The 20,273-nt window shown below is 43.2% G+C and overlaps 1 protein-coding gene across 7 annotated transcripts in view; it reads right to left on the bottom strand.

The window, feature by feature from the left end:
- EPS8L3 (EPS8 like 3) overlaps positions 1 to 15,813 on the bottom strand; it is a 62,737-nt gene extending 46,924 nt beyond the window's left edge. The window contains exons 1-3 of one of the 7 annotated variants that reach the window (XM_030220926.1): positions 15,702 to 15,813; positions 3,598 to 3,662; positions 10 to 83 (exon numbers count right to left, since the gene is read on the bottom strand). In XM_030220926.1, the coding sequence (XP_030076786.1) occupies positions 10 to 83; positions 3,598 to 3,662; positions 15,702 to 15,737 (175 nt within the window). In that variant the 5' untranslated portion in view covers positions 15,738 to 15,813. Of the gene's footprint in view, positions 1 to 9; positions 84 to 3,597; positions 3,707 to 10,065; positions 10,278 to 13,879; positions 13,919 to 15,701 lie in introns of those variants that run through there. The other 6 variants (XM_030220931.1, XM_030220928.1, XM_030220930.1 and 3 more) reach the window with 6 other exon arrangements.
- Positions 15,814 to 20,273: the final 4,460 nt, after the last annotated feature.

Here is a 20,273-nt window from a genome sequence, read left to right as displayed (position 1 = left end):
GCTCCTTACGATAGACTGATTTGGCACTAGGTCTAGATATGCTGTTACTCCTTGCAAAGCCGGTGTCACCAGGAAGGAAACCACTAAAAGAACGAGAGAGAAATAAGATCATACAGAGCCTGGAAGAATTTTTGAGATAACAGGAAACAGTAACGTGTGCTTGGAAAGGAGGCAGACCCAATCTCTGTTTAATGGAAGAATAATGAGACAATCAGTACCACCATCTCTCTCATCCTTCAGTTCAGGTGGGTTTACACACTTATTTTGTGCAGGCCTTGAGTTCTGGTTTAATGTCTTATGCTCCTCACCTCTAAAACAAACCTGTACAAATGAACACTTAGAGTTTTACCAAATATTGGTCTAAAGATCCTATCAGGACTCTCACTAGGCCAGTAGACTCCTGGATTCAGCATCATATCAATTTAGTGTAGAATGAGATGTGTACCATTCTGCCATAGCACCCCCTGTTGGGATGGAGTGTACCATTCTGCTATAGCACCCCCTGTTGGGATGGAGTGTACCATTCTGCCATAGCACCCCCTGTTGGGATGGAGTGTACCATTCTGCCATAGCACCTCCTCTTGGGATGGAGTGTACCATTCTGCTATAGTACCCCCTGTTGGGATGGCTGCAATGACACTGCCTGCCCTGATAGAAGCCAGAGACCCCCTCTAGGGTCTAGTGTGGATTTTTTTTTTTTGGGGGGGGGGGGTGATGGAATTTTGGATTTGCATGGTGGATTGGCTAACAGAAACAGTGTCTCCCGGGTTCTATATATGGCTCCCAAATGCAGTTCATACCCATCAATAATCAGGTGCTAACAACCAATTATTGAAGTTAATTGGCACCCATTAGAATTTCCTATCCTATAAGACCATGTGCTTAACTCCCTTAACGTATATCTCAAAAGGGGGTGTTAGTGTGTCAGGGACGTTCAAAAAAGTTGCACATGCAAGTATAGAATACTGGGTCAGTGCACTCAACACCCAACTTGGGGCTCAGCATTTACACCAGGTTTCAGCAGGCATAGTTTGGGTGTGGGAATTGGCACCTTGTGATTCCGTAAAGGACGAAAGCCTTTTATAAAATCATACTTAGCACCAACTTTTTGCGAGTGTGATTTATAGAATCCAGCCCTTTGTCTAAGGCTCAACCTTTGGAGATAAAAACTTATGTCCAGTGAGATGCCTTCCTTGGGTTTCAGTAAGTGTCTTGCGTGAAGTGCATGTAAAAGTCAGAGGTTTTACCCCCCCCCCTCCTACCTAAGGGCTAAAGCAAAGCGTGAATCTGAGGGCTTAGGTATTGTGGTGAAAGATTCCCATGTTAAGAGAGTCTATGGGGACGAGAATCCCTGGATGGAGACTGTGAGGTTTTGACCAGAAGGAGAAAAGGTTTGTCCAATAATCAGGAAACTTATGTTCTGAAGAGCCTGAGACAAGTCCATAGGATCACTAAGGGAGTGTCAATGGCTTGGATGGGCCGACTGCACAGGCCATATAGGCAGACTTGTTTTTGGTGTGACTTGTGTATGATTCTGTCCTATATACGTTCTTTTCTAACTTATTATCAGCACCTTGCTGGTTAATGCCCCACAATCGACTATCCAGTGGGGGATAACCAGCTATCCCATGTTGACTATCACCAGTTAGCAGCTAGCAGATAACCGGCTATATTAGCCAACAAAACAGGCTATCTGAACAGAAGCATAGTCATGTTCTGACGTCGGGTGGAGTGGACAGTGGACTGTATAGGCACGATGGACCACGTGAAAAATAGGAGCTGTCGCCATCACAAGTCCGTTTGGCCCTTGCGCCTCACCTAGCTAAGCCACTGACCCCCCCCCCCCCCCCCCCACACACACACTTTAGCAGCTATATTTGGCCGCGTGAATAAGTGGGATATCTTAAGTCCAAATATCAACATAGCCGCTTATCTTCTAACCGGCCAAAATAAACCAAATACTCAGTGCTGGTCATTGGAAATACATAGTAACATAGTAGATGACGGCAGAAAAAAGACCTGCACGGTCCATCCAGTCTGCCCAACAAGACAACTCATGTGTGCTGCTTTTGTGTATACCCTACTTTGATTTGTACCTATGCTCTTCAAGGCACAGACCGTATAAGTCTGCCCAGCACTATCCCTGCCTCCCAACCACCAGCTCCACCTCCCAGCACCGGCTCTGGCACAGACTGTAAAAGTCTGCCCAGCACTATCCCTGCCTCCCAGCACCGGCTCTGGCACAGACCGTATAAGTCTGCCTAGCACTATCCCCGCCTCCCACCACCGGCTCTGGCACAGACCGTATAAGTCTGCCCAGCACTATCCCCGCCTCCCAACCACCAGTCCCGCCTCCCACCACCGGCTCTGGCACAGACCGTATAAGTCTGCCCAGCACTATCCCCGCCTCCCAACCTCCAGCCCCGCCTCCCACTATCGGCTCTGCTATCCAATCTCGATTAAGCTCCTGAGGATCCATTCCTTCTGAACAGGATTCCTTTATGTTTATCCCACGCATTGAATATTCAGGTTCAGCGGTGACAGCGGGAGTTAGCCGGGCCCCTCCCACAGTCTGAATATTGGGCCTGTGGCCTTTACCTACCTACATTTTTCTCTGTTTTTGTGTATTTGATTTACCGCCCTTTTGACACAAACGAACCAGAAAGGTTACAAAACTGGCTCAGTCCATGAATACATGAGAAAATATGCTATTAAAATGCTTAAGACACGATTATTCCTAGAAACAACAACACAGAGAAACAAATCTTAATTCACCTGGTTTTATCACATCACAGCTATGAACAGTTGCAAACCTTATCAAATATATAAACATTATCTAACTAAATACATACAATCTATAAAATACTTCATACACATACTACAATCTCACCACTCATCAAACATCAAACATGCATCAACTCCTACCATCAAATATTTATGACAACAATATAACCAATGAATATTGTCATGTAATGGTGGACATGGCCTGGCAGTAGAGCACCGAGAGACTTATTAGCAATTGCAAAAGGCTGGACATGTGCTGAGTATTTTAGATTTAGCGCATTGGTTATTCCAGTGTATGAATGAAAGACACTCTTCTAAAGGAGTTACCTTAACTCATAAGCACTTAAGAGTTGTCACAGTACATTGAGCTGGTTACGACACAGTTTTCCAATTTTATCAAAAGAAGAAGAAAGAAGAGCTTGTGAAGAAAAACAGTCTTTTATTGGTTGTTCAAAGCTCCCATCTGTAATCAACGTTGATGAAGTCTAGTTCTACACCAGCTGGTTTCATTGCCCCTGACACAATCTGTACTTCTGGCAAAACATGGCCATGTTGGGCGCTTGTTTGGGAGTCCTGGGAGCTTTGAACAACCAATAAAAGACGGTTTTTCTTCACAAGGTCCAAAGTTCTTCTTTTCTGTTCCACTTTGGATCTAATGGACTGGTTCCTTCTTCTTTTCTCACAATTACATCAAAAGTGAGAACTCGTATGTGAGAAGCTTGTGTAAAATGAGTGCTGAAAAGATGGATTAATATATCCATTAAAGGCATCACTATTATTGCACATGGCACAAAGATATATGAAGATACATACTTATACTCACTACGGCTACGGTCCATGATGCTCCTGAAATCTTCCAGCTTCTCTGAACAAGAGTTCTAGAAAAGATCAGGAAAAGATTACATCTCACTCCACATTGAGCCTGCAAAAGGTGGGAAAATGTGAGATACAAATGTAACAACAAATAATAATAATATTATGACAGCTTTGAGTTAAGAATGACAGTATTTGGAAAAGCTACGAGAAGGTGCTAGAGCAGTCAGGAAAGCAAACATACAAATGAAGAAAAAATAGCCAATATGGTAAAATGGGGGGAGGGAGGGACAAGACATTTTTTAGATATGTTAGTTATAGGAGGAAGTTCTGCAAAAGTGGCCTTGTGAGACTCAAAGGTGAAGGGGAGGAATATGTAGAAGCTGATAAAGATAAGATGGAATTGCTGAACAAATATTTCTGTTCTATGTTCACAGCTGAAGGGTCGGGAGCATAAGGACATAAGAATAGCCATACTGGGTTAGACCAATGGTACATCTAGCCCAATATCCAGCTTCCAGCACTGGCCAAGCTGGCAGAAACCCAGTTAGTAGCAACATTCCATGCTACCAACCCAGGGCAAGCAGTGGCTTCCAAATCTCTAGCTCAATAGCAGACTATGTACTTTTCCTCCGGGAACCTGTCCAAACACAGATATGCTAACAGCTGTTACCACATCCTCCGACAATGAGTTCCAGAGCTTAACTATTCTTTGAGTGAAAAAACATTTCCTCCTGTTTTAAAAGTATTTCCTTGAGTGCACCCTATTCTTTGCACTTTTTGAAAGAGTAAAAAAAAAATCGATTTACTTTCACCTGTTCTAAACAGGATTTTATAGACCTCAATCATATCTGCCCTCAGTTGTCTCTTTTTTAAGCTGAAGAGTTCTACCCTCATATGGGAGCAGTTTCAGCCCCTTTATCATTTTAGTTGCTCTTCTTTGACCCTTTTCTAATTCCACTATATCTTTTTTGAGATACAGCGACCAGAATTGAATGCAGAAGACAAACAGCAATAGGAATAGAAGGGTGGTAGTCCCCGAATGATTTTCAGAGGATTGTGTTCGTGAGCAACTGGTTATTTTTTTTTTTAATTTATCATTTTACTTAATTACATTCACATTGATCACGTAAATGTAAGGAAAAACAGAAATTAATATAAGGAAAAAGAAAAAACATTTTCTCTCAACAATATATATAATTGTCCACAATTGGGGGATCCAAGATCAGGAAAACAATCTCAAAGAAAATAAGAAAAACACCAAGTGGTTAATCTTACAAATTCATATTTTCTGAGGGAGGAAGGTTAATCGGTAATTGCAGCCGGTACAGTGGTAACTAAAGGAAGTTGCTGCAGAGGGTTCTTCATCTGTTCTTTTAACTCCACAAACTCTTGTAATTTCTTGGGTTCAACAAATAAGTAATAAGGAAATAAAACACTTACAAGGGAATCGCTCTAGGAAGGTCCCACCTAGGGCAATGATTCCTGGCTTAAAAGCCAAGAGTTCACACCTCCTAGTCTGCGATTCCCTTGATATGTCAGGAAATATATTTATCTTTGAACCCAAAAAACTATCAGCCATGTATCGGAAATACAATTTCAAAACATTGTTCCTATATAAATCAAAGGCAAAAGTCACTAGTAATATAACTCTATATATAGGGTATTTTAGGAAGATTTATCATTCTCAAGTTATTTTTCCTTAATTGGTTCTCCAGAAGTTCCACTTTTTTACAAGAAACATGACTGTCCTTCATTACCAGATTAACTGATTTTCGTAGAGAAACCATTTCCGTAATCAAAGTCTCTATTTTTATATCTTGGACTTCCACTTTGTTAGATAAGTATTGATATAATCACATATTTATTCCTGAAAAATTTTTGACATCTGAAGAAGAAGAGAATTATTCACACTCTGCAGCACTTCCCATAGTGTGTCCATTATGACATTTTTTGGCTTCACCAGGTCCAATTTCTCCACAGAAACCGCTCCAGATATCTTCGGGGGGAAGAGCTCACTCTCCAATCCCCCAGTTGGTTTATTATCCGGAGTCAATGCTGCGCCAGGACCTCCTCGGATCACGTGAGAATCCTAACCAACTTCAGGCGTTTCCACTGTCGACCTCCATAGCGAAGCGTTACTGTTTCCGGGTCTTGGAGAGGCCATGCCAACAGGGGGACTCAAAGTCACTCCCTCTTCACTGAGATTCGGCGATAAAGCCTTGCTGTTCCCCGAAGCAGGAACCGATATCCCCGACGTTATGACCCCGAATCTCTCCAAAGTAGACTGAGAAGTGGTGGGAACCCCAGCCGTGTTCGAGGAGGACAACACCACAGCTGCCTTTTTTTCCCCATTCTCTGGGGAGCGCGCCTACTTCTTCAGGTATTCTGGTGTAAAACGGGAACTCAACTAACGTACGTCCTCCCTCGACGCTATCTTGGATCCTTCAGTTTGGGACACTCTTTGTCTGGTTTCTCCTCAGAGGCCTGTCTGATATGGGTAACCCTTCAGCATAGCCCTCTAAGTCATTGAAACACGGAAGCCCCTCCACCACTTACAAGGTGGTGTCCCTTCAGAGGGGATGAGGAACTGGCTAAACTAAAGATGGGCAAAGCGATGGGGCCGGACGGCATACATTTGAGGGTACAGAAGGAACTTAGGGAAGTCCTAGCGGCTCCACTGGCTGACCTTTTCAATGCATCTCTAGTTGTGAGGGAGTGATCCTGGAGGACTAAAGAGCATATGTAATCCCTCTCTACAAAAGTAGAAGGATGGGGTTGAGAACTACAAACCAGCTAGTCTAAACTTCGGTACTGTGTATAGTAAAGGAAATGTAACACTGGTCTCAATGGAGTCCACTTATGGCACCGGCTAAGCTCTTTGGAGCAAGAGCTGGCACCAGGATCTACAAAAAATATTCAGGTTCTGGCGTTAGGGTGCAGGCTGGGGCCGGAGCTAGTTTTCGGTAGGCCGGAGGGTAATTCCCATAAATTCCATTGATGTCATCATAAAAATAAAAGTAATGTCCACATGCTCTGGAATATTTTCTTTTAACCGTTTACTTAATGATGATGATTTAAGTGAATTATTTACAAGTCCGGCAAGCGCCACACAGGTTTATCCATATGCATTTCTCTTAGCTCAGTTTAAATCTTGATCCCCTTCTTTCAAATGGATTTTCTTTATACACAATCCAGGGTCAGCTATGATTTTTAGAGCCCCTCCTTCTCTCTTCCACAAGTTCTCCTGGGAGTGAGGCTCCCCTCACCCTGCTCCTGACTTCCGGGGGGGGGGGCGTTATCCCTTTTCCCCCTCCCCAAAAGTCTCTCTCTTGTGGTCCAACCTTTTTTTATCCACCACCTGATCCCTTGTGCTCATGCACTTTTATCCCCCATACCCTGCCGTCCCCTTGGGTGGGATTTTCAAAGCTCTCACGGAGTTCTCCTCCCACCACCAGGCGATAGTGACCCCCTGGGAATCCCCACTCATGCCAGCAACAAACCGATTCCCCAGGGGGTTACATTTCTAAAACAAAATTTAGTGAGGTTTGTGGAATCCAATGGATTGCAGGACCCGAGGCAGGTCTTGTCAGACAAATCTGAATAATTTCTTTGACTGGGTGACCAGAGAGTTGGGTCGAGGGAGAACGCTAGATGTGGTGTATTTAAATTTTAGCAAAGCCTTTGACACGGTTGTGCACAGAAGACTAATAAATAAACTGAGTGCCCTCGGTTTGGGTCATAGTGACTGACTGGGTTAGGAAATGGTTGAGTGGAAGGCAACAGAGGGTAGTGGTAAATGGAGCGCATTCTAAGGAAAAGGATGTTACCAGTGGCGTTCTGCAAGGTTCAGTTCTTGGGCTACTTCATTTTAACCTTTTTGTTGGCGATTTTGCTGAAGAGCTGTCTGGTAAGGTTTGTCTCTGTGGATGATGCCAAAATCTGCAAAAGGCACCCTGATGGTGTGGATAACATGAGGAAGGATCTAGTGAAGCTTGAAAAATGGTCCAGAATTTGGCAGCTAAGATTTAATGCTAAAAAAACACACAGGGTCATGCATTTGGGCTGCAAAAACCTGAGAGAATGGTGCAGTTTAACGGGTGAAGAACTTTTGTGCACGAAAGAAAATCAGGACTTGGGTGTGATTATATGTGATGATCTTAAGGTGACGGCGAAAGCTAAAAGGATGCTTGGGTGCATAGGGAGAGGAATGGCCGGTAGGAAAAAGGAGGCAATGATGTCCCTGTATAAGACTCTGTTGAGACCTCATTTAGAATATTGTGTACAATGCTGGAGACCAAACCTTCAAAAAGGATGGAGTCGGTCCAGAGGGCAGCTACTAAAATGGTCAGTGGTCTTTGTCATAAAGCATATGGGGACAGACTTAAAGATTTCAGTATGTATACTTTGGAAGAAAGGTGGGAGAGGATAGATGATAGAGACACTTAAATACTTAGGTGGCATAAATGCACAGGAGGTGAAGCTCTTTCAATTGAAAGGAAGCTCTGGAACGAGGGGGCAAAGGATAAAGATGGAAGGGGTTAGACTCAGAAGTAACCTTCTTCATGGAAAGGGTGGTGAATTTGTGGAACGGCCTCCCGGTGGAGATGAAACAGTATCTGAATTCAATAAAGCTTAGGACAAGGATGGCATGAATGAGCAGACTGGATAGGCCATATGGAGGGGAATAATTGAATGGTACCGGCGAAATAGATTGCCGGCGATCTGTTTTGGCGCTGCCGCAAACAGCTGGCTGAACCGTATTATCGAAAAAGATGGCCGGCCAACTTTTCTTTTGATAATACGGTTTGGCTGGGCCAAATGCCAGAGTTCACCGGGTTTGAGATGGCCCGTTTTGTTTTTCAGCGATAATGGAAAAAAATGCCGGCCATCTCAAACCCGGCGAAATCCAAGGCATTTGGTTGTGGGAGGAGCCAGCAATTGTAGTGCACTGGTCCCCCTCTCATGCCAGGACACCAACCGGGCACCCTAGGGGGCACTTCTAAAATTTTTTTTTAACAAATACCTCCCAGGTGAATAGCTCCCTTACCTTGGTTGCTGAGCCCCTCAAATCTCCCCCAAAACCCACTCCCCACAACTCTACACCACTACCATAGTCCTTATGGGTGAAGGGGGGCACCTACATGTTGGTACAGTGGGTTTTGGGGGGGGGGGGTTTGGAGAGCGCAACACTTACCAGCACAAGTGTAACAGATAGGGGGGGATAGGCCTGGGTCCGCCTGCCTGAAGTCCACTGCAACCAACAAAAACTGCTCCAGGGACCTCCAAACTGCTGTCAGGGAGCTGGGTATGACATTTGAGGCTGGCATACAGGCTGGCAAAAAAGGTTTTTATTTTAATTTTTTTTAGTGTGGGAGGGGTTTGGTGACCACTGGGGGAGTACGGGGAGGTCATCCCCAATTCCCTCCGGTGGTCATCTGGTGAGCTGGGGCACCTTTTTGAGGCTTGGCCGTGAAAATAAAAGGACCAAGTAAACCCGGCGAAATACTGATTAACGCCGCTTTTTTTTCCATTATCCGTGAAAGCCGGCCATCTGGTAGCCACGCCCATGCCTGCCCATGCCTGCCCATGCCCCGCCTTCACTAAGCCGCCAACACGCCCCCTTTAACTTTCACCGGCTCGGTGACGGGAAAGCAACGATGGTGTCAAAAAAGCAGCTTTCGATTATACCGATTTCGCCGCTTTTGAGAGATCGCCGGCCATCTCCCGATTTATGTCGGAAGATCACCGGCGATCACTTTCGAAAATAAGCCCAATGTTCTTTATCTACTGTCATTTTCTATATTACCTGACATATTGCTGAAGACCATAAACTCCTGGTATAATAGCACCCGTGACTCCAAAACTCACCACATCTCTGATCGGAGATAAAACCCTGGTTAACCAGCTGCGAGACTAAACTATCTTAAAGTAACTTTAGGGAGGAGGAGAAGGTAGAAGGCCCACTGAACAATAACTTATAGATAAATACCAGAACAATCTGTAATGTCTTCCAACAATTCCTTTAACCGAGTTCTGAAAATATAGTCAAAGTTGGAGTTCAAAAATCAAGAGTTTTATAAACCAGCAGTATAAAAATGGTTAGTACTAACTCTCCGCACCTAAACTGGCTCATTTAACATCCACTTAGCATCTCAGGCCTTTAGAACTCAGCAGCTGTGATTTTTCTGTGTTCAGTGTCCATTTGTATTTGAATTGAGTTAGGTTTCTCTTCGAATTGTCTCTTTCCTATCAGTAATGAAATTCTTTCCTGTTCTCTGTCTTGTTTTTAGCCTGTTCAGAAAGGATGGTATAATAAGTTTGAACATAAAAGAATCTAGCAAATGTTACTGCTGAAAAAAGTCCCCAGATCAAGACTTCTCTTCCTTGCTAACACCAGGTAACAGAAAATCATCCCTTTCTAGGGCCCTTTTCTAGACGATCACTGCTGGCTGGATGGTTTCCTACCTCTCAGTTTCTCACTGCCCAAAAAGAAGTCCAGACTGGTTTACCTGGATGGATTTCACCAGCACGGCAGAGACCTCTCACACTTGTGTGAAGGGAGTCAGTGATGGAAAAAGAAGGAACAGCAACCAGGGAGGAACCCAGGCAAAGTCCATATCCGTCAAGCAACAGCTTTCAACTCCTCAGAAACTATGACTGCAGTGCCAGACTGAGGAGGGTACATGAAACAGCACCTGTAAGGCAGCTGGATTGCTAATAGAGCAGATAACTATTTATAGATCAGAAGCTAATTCATTTTATTGCTTGTGGTGGCTTCCAGTAACCTTTGATCTCTGACTCTCACAGAGGAACATAGAATAACGCACAGAAGAGCCCGGAATTTATGTTTATTTATTTACATTATTTTATAGTTGGTTCAATCTCAAAAGTCTTGGTGGCTCACAAGAAAACAATACGTAGTTAAAGTTAAACAAATCCTTACACAAATCAGTATATATTTTAAACAATCCTAACATACACACACTCAGCTATTCATTCTTTCTGCATTCATGGTATGTGCAGAAGAACTTTAAGCACTCAAATCAATTTGTGTGTTAGGTCATAGGCAGTGGCCTTGGGGACAGGGTTGCCCTGAGCTTCCTTACTGGTTGCTAAACAGATTTAACATAGATCCACATAAAATGCAATTCTCATAACACCAATTATCCCTCACTGCTTGATTTATTTATTTAATGGGATTTGTTAACCGCCTTTATGAAGAGATTCACCCAGACCTTTGCAGTTTCGCTTCCTAATCTTTAAACGTAGACCACGTATTTCTATTAGAACAGGGGGTTTTCCCTTCTGCCAGCAGTTAACTGAACCTGCAGTAAGGGAGTAACCACTCTTAGCCTTTTTCAAAATACAGGTAAGTTTATGCACGCTCATCGTTTCAGTCTTCTCCTTTCTATAAGGAGCTATGATATTCCGCAGTAAACCATTACTCACCCTTCTGGAAGCTTCTTCTCTCCAGAGTAGAGACTGGCTGGTCTTCAGAACTTTCTTCCTCTCAGGCTCCAATTATTCCCTGTTGATGCCTCCAGTGGGGCTCAGTACTAATACCCGCTCTTCCCTTCCAACCCTCCTTCTTGGAGAACTATCCTTGTTTTCCCTTTCAGAACTTAAAGCTTTCTTTCCCTTCCTGGCTTCCCTCTGGGCTCTCTTTATCACTGGAACTATGATTTCTTATAATCTCCTTCTCTGGCAGTCAACAACCTTACTTGATAATTGGTGCAGGTGAGTGTTGATAACGACAATAACTCTTGATTAGAGAAGCTGCTGTTGAGTTAGTAGACTTTTCCCAGTTTTCCTCTCAGCCTGGCTCTCCTGCTGACCTCATAGCTCCACTACCTCATGGGACTTGAAGTTTCTCTACTTCTTAAAGCAATATCCCCATTTTCTAATGTCCACTGATTTAAAGTGAGCAAGGATGGCATTTGGAAGTAGGTCAAAATGGCATTTGGAATAGATGCAAGAGAATGTTGCTCCTTCTTTACCTTTGAAGTTGGTGGATGCTTTCATCGGACCTGGCTGTTTCACACTATGGGGAAGCGGAAAGGAGCTCTAAGAGCTCTCCCACCACCTGTCTCGGTAACTCCGCGGCATTTAATCCAGACTACTTTGGTGGGGACAGTGACCACCATGCTGAAACAGTGGCTCCTGCAATGGGAGGCCTGTCAAGAGATTCAGCAGACCTTAGCTTGGATCAGGTCTTGTTGAGCCCAGAACAAATGCCAACCTCCCCGCAGCCTGGAAGTGATTTTGCGGTGGCTTTGGAGGAAGGTTCCCTTTTCCTAGGGGTTTGTGGGAACACTGTTCTAGGAGGGACAGCCGAGTCCTTGGGAGCCTGCTCAGCTGTGGTGAGATCTGCCCTGCAAGAAGTTGGAGTGGAGGGGGACACTTCTGGAGGTAATATTCTGGAGCTGGGGGAGATTAAGAAACCAGCTGTTGTGACTTTGGAAGCTCTTTGGCAGGCTATCAAAGCCATGGACACCAACCTTAAAACAGGCAATGACTGTGATTAAATCAGATTATGGGGCCATCTCTTCCAAGGTGGAGAAACAGGGAGACTTGTTAACCTCACATGGAGAACAACTGGAGAGGCAGGTGAAGCAGTTGGCAGAAGAGAAACAACTTGAGCTATCTTTACTGAAGGAAAGATAATTGATGGCCCGAAAGTTAGAATATATGGAAAATCAACCAAAAAGAAAAACAATCTTTTCTCCAGGTCCCCAATCATCTCTCCTATGGAATTGGTGTGGAGGTACTTTTGAGAGGTTCTGCTAAACCCATCTGAAATACTGCTCCTTTAGTAAGAACTGAATATTTGACTCTTGGAGGAAAGCCTTGGAGTTTGACTCCAATTGGAGCAAGGGGTGAGAGGCCAGAAGATTTAGGGGTCTGTTTATGAAACCAGAGAGTTAGATTTAATAGTTTTTTCTGGACCGCTCCTTGGAGGCTAGAACGACTCTCCTAGTGACATTTGCTTTGGAACATGACAGAGGTTATGCTTTGAAGTTATATTTCCGTCAGCTTAATGAACAGTATTTTGGTTCAAATATTCATATATTTCTTAATTTTTCGCAAGCTACGCAGAAGCGTAGGAAAGAAGTTTTGGCCTTGGAAGCTACATTTATTTTGAATTTCCTTCAATCTAAGAATTTCTTATTTTTTGACCTTAAAGAACTGATTGATTTCATAGTGGCCAGAGCAGGAATTGCTGTTAGTGGGTTTGAAAGACCCACCTCAGAGTTAATGTGAACCGGCTGTAGGGTTCTGTTTGTTGCTGCTCCTTTTGTTCTTCCTATATATTGTGGACGAAATGGTAGATCTTTTTCTTTGTCTCCTCTTGAGGGTTCTCTGATCCCTTTCAGCTTTATGGATTATTTTATACTTGATTAATAGATTTAAATGCATAAAGTGAGCAATGATATGGTTTGACTTCTTCTTTCGGATGAGGACATCCAATGCCTTATCAAAGTATCTGCAGTACAAGTGATCTGAGGGCACTGTAACTTTTATTTCTTAGAATTTATTTACCGCCTTTTTGAAGGAATTCACTCAAGGCAGTTTACAGCCTTTTGGTGCCCTAATGAACCACATGAATGTTGACAAATCCAGACGCTTACATCCAATTCTGGGAAACTCTCATTCCATCTCATGTCCATGATTCAGTCCTTGGCAATAAAGCTTAAAAGCCACCTACCAATACTCAGCCGGTGGCAAGGGTTTTTAAAATTCTCACCACCAGCAACCAGATTTGATTTGGATGTTCAATGCTGGGTCATGTCTGAGAACTGGCAGTGGACATCTGGGTGAGCGGCAATAACCAAATCTTACGCAGGTACAATTGATATCCAGTGCCAGACCCAAATGGCTAAAACGGGCAGAGTTAGGGCTGCTATGTGTGAAACAGCACCCGTATAACTCCTGGTTCCTCCCAGGCTCTGCCTCAGATTGCCCTGGCACTGCCCGGTTAATACACAGCAGGAGCCCCTCCTCCCCAATGAAGCCCGTTTGAATACCGGGTCCTCAGTTTTTAAAGTCCTGTGTGTAAAAGGGATTTTCAGTTTCCTAAAAGCACAGGCACTGCTGTTAATTCAAAGGCAAATCAATTTAAAACAACTCCCCCCAGTTTTTTAAATTGTGCTGCTGCAGCGACCAGAAACTTCCTTGAAATCAGGCAGGTGCAAACTTCTCCTCTGCTTTTTATTTTGCTTTTCTTTACCCACTTTCACACATTGACAAATATGTTTGTAAGTCTTGCATTTCTTCTTACCTCTGTAAATTCATGCACTATCTCTTCTCTGTTGTAACATAAGATATGAGAACATGAAGTGAAACTGTTTCTTTTCCTAAATCATTAAGCTCTGCTGCATGAATTTCACTATAGTCAAACCTTTTCTGGCAGAGACAGCGACAGAGGTTTCTTCAAAATTAAACTTTAGTTAATCAGACAATGATACAAACATGGAATTCTATTTCCTTGTCAGTGCTGGATACTCTGGCACCTCTTCATAGGAGGAAAATCAAGAAATTAGACAATCATTGGCAGTGTTAAAAAGAAACTGTAGATCCATAGAACATTAATGAAGGAAAACAAACAATGTCTTTATTGGAGTTGGAGGGAAAATATGAAGCAACACAGGGACTCATTTTCAAAGCACTTAGACTTACAAAGTTCCATAGTTACTCACGTAACTTTGCAAGTGTAGCTGCTTTGAAAATACGCCTCATTGGCTATTAGGGAGGCAATTTTTTTTTTTATTATGACAAAAAAAATACAAGAAGCAGGAAATTCAACTAAGACATTATTTAAAATGTATCAAACTTTAACTTGTACAGATAGAGTATTAACTATTTCTCAATCTGTGCAGCCTTCAGCTGAAAAATTAGCTTCGTATTTTCAAATAAAAGTTAACAACATCTGAAGCTCTTTTCAGCTAAAAAATGAAGATGTTGATGTTATATGAATAAAAAATCTTGGAGAGCATAAGGCTGGGATAAACTCTGGGATAAATTCTCTCGTCTCACCTGAAACACATGAAAATCTTTAGGAAATCATCAAAGAAAGGTTGTTCTTTAGACACTTGTCCCTCCTTTTATTTAGAATCAGTACCTCCTCAATATGTTAAATTGGTTCACTGATTTGGTTAATTCGGCTCCATCGGTGTACATTGCAGAGTAATGGGACTGGGGGGGGGGGGAGGGGGTACGCATGCTGGGGGTTCTCTGAGCTAGTACAGAATTAGTACCTGCAAAAGGGAACAGGGGAAGAGCATTAGAGAGTAGAGGGGAAATGCAGAGGGGGAAGGGATCGAGAGAAGAGAACCACAATTTAACTGTTATATCGTCAATGTCGCAGGAACTCATTGATACGTGGTGTCTGCCAACCTCTACACATGTCTTTTGTTGCTTCTTTAGTTCAGTCGTCTGTCGGACAAGGCACATTTGCACAACTCCTTCCATGTTCCACTCCACCTCCTGTCATACATAGCAGTTAGGGACAGGAAAGGGCTTCAGAAGTTTCCTTGGTGGTAGTGTGTAGTGTATTCCCATACCCAGGAACACTAAAAGATCAGCACGCACATTCCTGAACCTCCACTACCCCAGCTGCAGAGGACTAAAATATAAATTAACATATGCATCCAGCGTCTCCTACATAAGCAGGCAGCTATGGAATGCATTACCACTCACCGTGAAAAAGATGCGCAACCTAACTAACTTTTGGAGATCACTGAAGACCAGCCTGTTCAACAAGGCATACCACAATGATCCATCCTAATGCCAGACAACGAAACTCAAGCCAGAACTGGATAAAACCTAACTCTCTATACTTGACTACCAAGGTCTACTCCACCACGAATAAACTTTAACGCAATACCACTTTATCTCTCATTCCGAATATGAACTCTTTATACTTGACTGCTTAATCTACTACGTCAATCATGATCTTTAATGTAATACCACTTGTATCTCTCACTCCGGAAATGGCGATCGCCATGACGGAACAATGTAAGCCACTGTGAGCCTGCAAATAGGTGGGAAAATGTGGGATACAAATGCAACAAATAAATAAATAAATAAATAAATAGCAATACCTCCATGGCATATGAGCTTTCAGTTGGTGATTCCATCTACCTCTGAGGGACAACTGGAGAAACCTGTTCCTCCTCTGATAACAGCAGTGTGGAAGGCACCTGATGCGGACACGACCCTGGCAATAAAAAAAAGTCAGGAAATACATAAACATCATACCCCTCCAATACACCCCCTCCCCCCCGCTTCAGATAGAGAGACAGGTACTCACCATCTTCTGGCTCCTCCGATGTATCCCAACCGTGGACCAATCCAGTCACTGTTTCTTTATAGATACTGGTGCCTATCAGCTCTTCCAGTGGTGCCAGCTCCGTTTGAGAGGGAGGCCTCCCCCCACCTGTTTTTTTGTGCGAGCCATTTTTTGACTTCCTGGCATGCATTGCACTGATTTCTGCCACTATCTGCTCCCAAACTTTCTCTTTTCGGGTACTACTGGCACGTGACCATGATGCTCCCTGGGGGAATGGTCGATGGAACTCCTCAAAGACACACCTTATCAACCGTTCTTTCTCTGCAGCTGAGGAATTAACTGCATGTGTCATCCCAGATTTACTGACCTTTGGGGGGGGGGAGTTTGCTCTTAACCCTGCTCACAATCCTTGGGCTTGGCTTCCATGCTTCCCTCCATGCCCATTTCAGATGAAAAGTGTTAGAATAAATAACACATGAGGAAAAGCACACGTCACAGTCACTTTAAAATAATACAGGCTCTGATAAATGCAGTGCAAGCAGAAGCAGGCAAGCAAGCAAATTCAAAACCAATTGCAGATAAAACAACGGAAAGAGGAATAGAATGAATAACACAGCACACAAGCATATACACACCTCAACAGGCTTGAAAAAGCACAGGCAATGCAAGCACTGAGACAAAAACAAAACAAAACAAAAACAGAGGGACAAAAGCCTATTTAAAATGAGAAAGAAGATAAACGTTAGAATAACACACACCAAACAAGCAGGCATTGATGAAAGATATGGGCAGCTCACACTCTGGACCCAGTGCAAAAAAAACAAGAACACTAAATCCAGCAATAACAAATGCCAATGCAATAGAAAAGCAAAGAAAAACGAGACCTCCTTGGAATTTCCATACTTTACGGCCCATATACGTAATGCGTGCACATGATGCTCACCAAGCACTGCACGTACATGCGAGAACTGTGTTGTTCTAAGGCCTGTTAGTGCGCAAAAGAAATGTGCGTATGTTTCTACCACTTTGCATATTATTAGCGCAGTTCTACCATGCATGTTATTTGCATAACTTTTCCTTTGAGCTTTGCTTCGCTATTCTTCCGCACTATAGGTGAATCCGCGCACAGCTCTTGACACGGCTTTGAGAATTGGCCTCTTGGTGAGCAATAGTCAGGAGCTTAAAAGAAATGTTGGAAAATACTGGAAGCCAAATGCTCAGACTGAAATAAGAGTGAGTCGCGATCCTATTTCCTTTTATTAAAAAAACATTTTAATAGCAAATTGTAGACTATGCAATTGGAATGCAGAGATTCCTTGATAAAGTGAATTACAGTAGTCCAGGTTAGAAAGAACAAGAGATAAAAGTCATATTTGCAAAGATTGAGTGTCAAGAGAAAGGAACAAATAAAATGGATTTGTCTGAGAGCATAAAAACATTTCTTTGTAACATTACAAACCTATTAATTAAGAGTAAGCAGCTCATGAAAAATAAAACCCAGAATCTAACAGCAAAAGAGAACTTAACACAGGTTTTCATATACAAGAAGAAAGAAAGCAGAAAGCTACGGAGTTGAAAGAAGGATAAATGTACATAAGTGTGAAAAGTACATTAATACTGCCTCCGCTGCTACTGTCCCTTGACATTAAGGAGTCGGGATGATACCCCCTAAGTGCAATTGGGGAGTACGTCCAGTGCAGGGCAGACTTCTACGATCTGTGCCCTGATAATGGCAAGGACAGATCAAGATCAAGGATATATATGTTATACTGCAACACATGCTATGAGCTTATCTTATTGGGCAGACTTGAGGGACCATGCAGGTCTTTATCTGCCATCATCTACTATGTTACTATGCTATTGAATTACTAGCATAAGGTCCTCTTTAACACATCTAACTTTAGGGGGGGGCACCTGTGCCCTCCAAATGGATGTTGTATATAGTAGGTTCTTAGGCGCATATATGCCAGTATTCTCTAACTCCAACTACCCCTCCCAGGTCCAGGTCCCTTTGGAGTTGGGTGCGCTGGAAGTTAAGTAATGTATACAATTGACCTTACTGTATAAGTTCCACCACACTAGTCGGATATTTGGGCACAGAACTTTCTAGAATTACGGGTTATGTGTTCAGAGCACATCTCACCATGTGGCCTCTGTTATTGAGAGAAAGGAGCATCTCTGACCCCCTGGAGTAAATCAGTCCTTGGCCCTGATCCCAAATTAATAAATTTATCATATATCAGCAGCCACTTGGCAATTCCATAAGGAAGCCCAGCTTACATTTAAGGCATGAAACAAACTGTCAATAATCACGAATGCCATTAGTTTCAGATTTCACCGTCTACCCCTCTTACCTTAAGATCCCTCTACAAATCCTCGACTATTGTTCAGAAACTTTGTGTCTCAGTCACAAGGGGGCAGACGGAGACCATTTTCCAACAGACAGAACATATCCTAGCTTGGAAGCACTAAAGGAGGCACATTATCCGTATTATCATAGAGACTAAAAGAACTGAGGGCAGGGGTGAAAGGAAAAAGATTTACTCACATGCTCCCAGCTTCCTGGGGGGAATGAGGCCTGGCTCAGATCCCAAACACTTTGATAATCAGGTTTCTTGGCCCATTCTATTTGGCATTCAGACAATGCATCTTGTTTTCTGTCTTCTCTTTCCTTAAGTTCAGTTGCAGAGTCTCCCTGGCATTTAAATCTCAATATCCATTATCATAGAACTTCTGAAAACTCTGAGGTTATTCCCCTCATCTGTGTTGTGCTTAGAGCAGTGGGGCTGAGAACCAAGGAAGCCAGGATTTCAATTCTACTGCCGCTCCTTGCGATTTTGGCTTTGCCATCCATTCTTGATCTTTAAACTCCAAGATCAGCGTTGCTTTTAAATGCCGACTGTAGCATTCAAAACATCTATTTGCACTGAGTATGTGTTTTATCTGGATACTGGTCAGGCAGCTTTTTGTTGGCACTGAATACCGCCAATCCTTGGAGAAATTCTGGTCCTGCTCTGGCTTCACTCCAGACCACCTGGTGCTAATACAGATAGTGCCAGGGCTGTTTAGAGGGATTTTCAGCTGGATTGTGCCACTGAAAATCAGGATATGGCCCTAGTCAGCGTTTCTTATCTGGCTAACAGCAGCTGCCACTCACATAAACAGCTTTCAGTATCAGGCTCTTATGGGCCGACGCTCAGAACTCCTGCGGTAAAGCCAACAGCACAGAACCCATACTGCCGGAACAGCGCAGAAAAGTAGCTCGCCAATGCTCAAATGGAATAGTATTCAAATTATATGCGCACTGTAAATATGAAAGACAGGGGGAACGTGCTTGGCGCATGCGCAAAATGGATTCACAGTAAACTCAGCTCTTGTGCCCATGCCCCAAGCCACCACTACTACTAATAATAATCATTTCTATAGTGCTACTAGATGTACGCAGCGCTGTACACATTATATGCAGTTACTTTCTCTGTCCCTAGAGGGCTCACAATCTAAGTTTTTGTACCTGAGGCAGTGGAGGGTTAAGTGACTTGCCCAAGGTCACAAGGAGCCGCAGTGGGAATTGAACCCAATTTGCCAAGATCAAAGCCCACTTGACTAACCATAAGGCCACTCCCCCAATCCAAACCCAAAGTGAAGCTCACATTAGGGTCTGTTTTCTGCACCTTTAAATATAAGCTTTTCAATTTTTTTGTACTTGGAAAGCAAAGTGCAGTAAACAGACGCCATTGTGTGCTTTCACTTTCTGGTTTGCTCTGACTCACACACATTCTTCTCTCACTACCAGTGCTTAGGGGTTTGCACGGGTTTTCTTCTCTTTCCAAATGAAATAAAAGCCAGCAGATGTTAAAGAGAGAATCGTGAAAAATACTTTCTTCAAAGATCCCAGAGCCTGTTCCAAGCTGGTGTTAGGTTTTCAGCAGTAAGGGCGGCTTTGTTTTTGTGCACTGTTCTTTGAGCATTGAAAGGGAATAGGAAACGACCTCATTAACATCCATTTGAGTACATTTGCATGTGATTTGCACTAATCTTTGGTGAGCATATTGTCTCCCGCATTAAAGCCCTTTGAGCATTCTGCGCTCACTAATACTGGCGATACATTTTGAGCATCAGCCCATTAGACTGTGACACATCTGTGGACAGGGAAAGACCTCCTTACCTGAATACACTGTAATGCTTCTTGAGCTATCACTGAGAAAGCCCGAACTACACCCCAAATCCCTTCCTATCATGCCTCAGTGGCATGAACTGTGTTAAATCACACAAGAAATAGTTGCTTTTCACTCCAAAAATAAGGATGAGGCTTGGTGGGAGGTCTGCTGCCTGAGCTGTAATAAATGTCTCTAGAGGCTTTTACCCTACTGATATGTCTTTGGTG

The sequence above is a fragment of the Microcaecilia unicolor genome, chromosome 12 (genome assembly GCF_901765095.1).
Source record: "Microcaecilia unicolor chromosome 12, aMicUni1.1, whole genome shotgun sequence".
In the NCBI taxonomy this organism is placed as follows: domain Eukaryota; kingdom Metazoa; phylum Chordata; class Amphibia; order Gymnophiona; family Siphonopidae; genus Microcaecilia; species Microcaecilia unicolor.
Note: the sequence above shows the minus strand (reverse complement) of the source record. Positions and strands in the feature narration are given on the sequence as shown.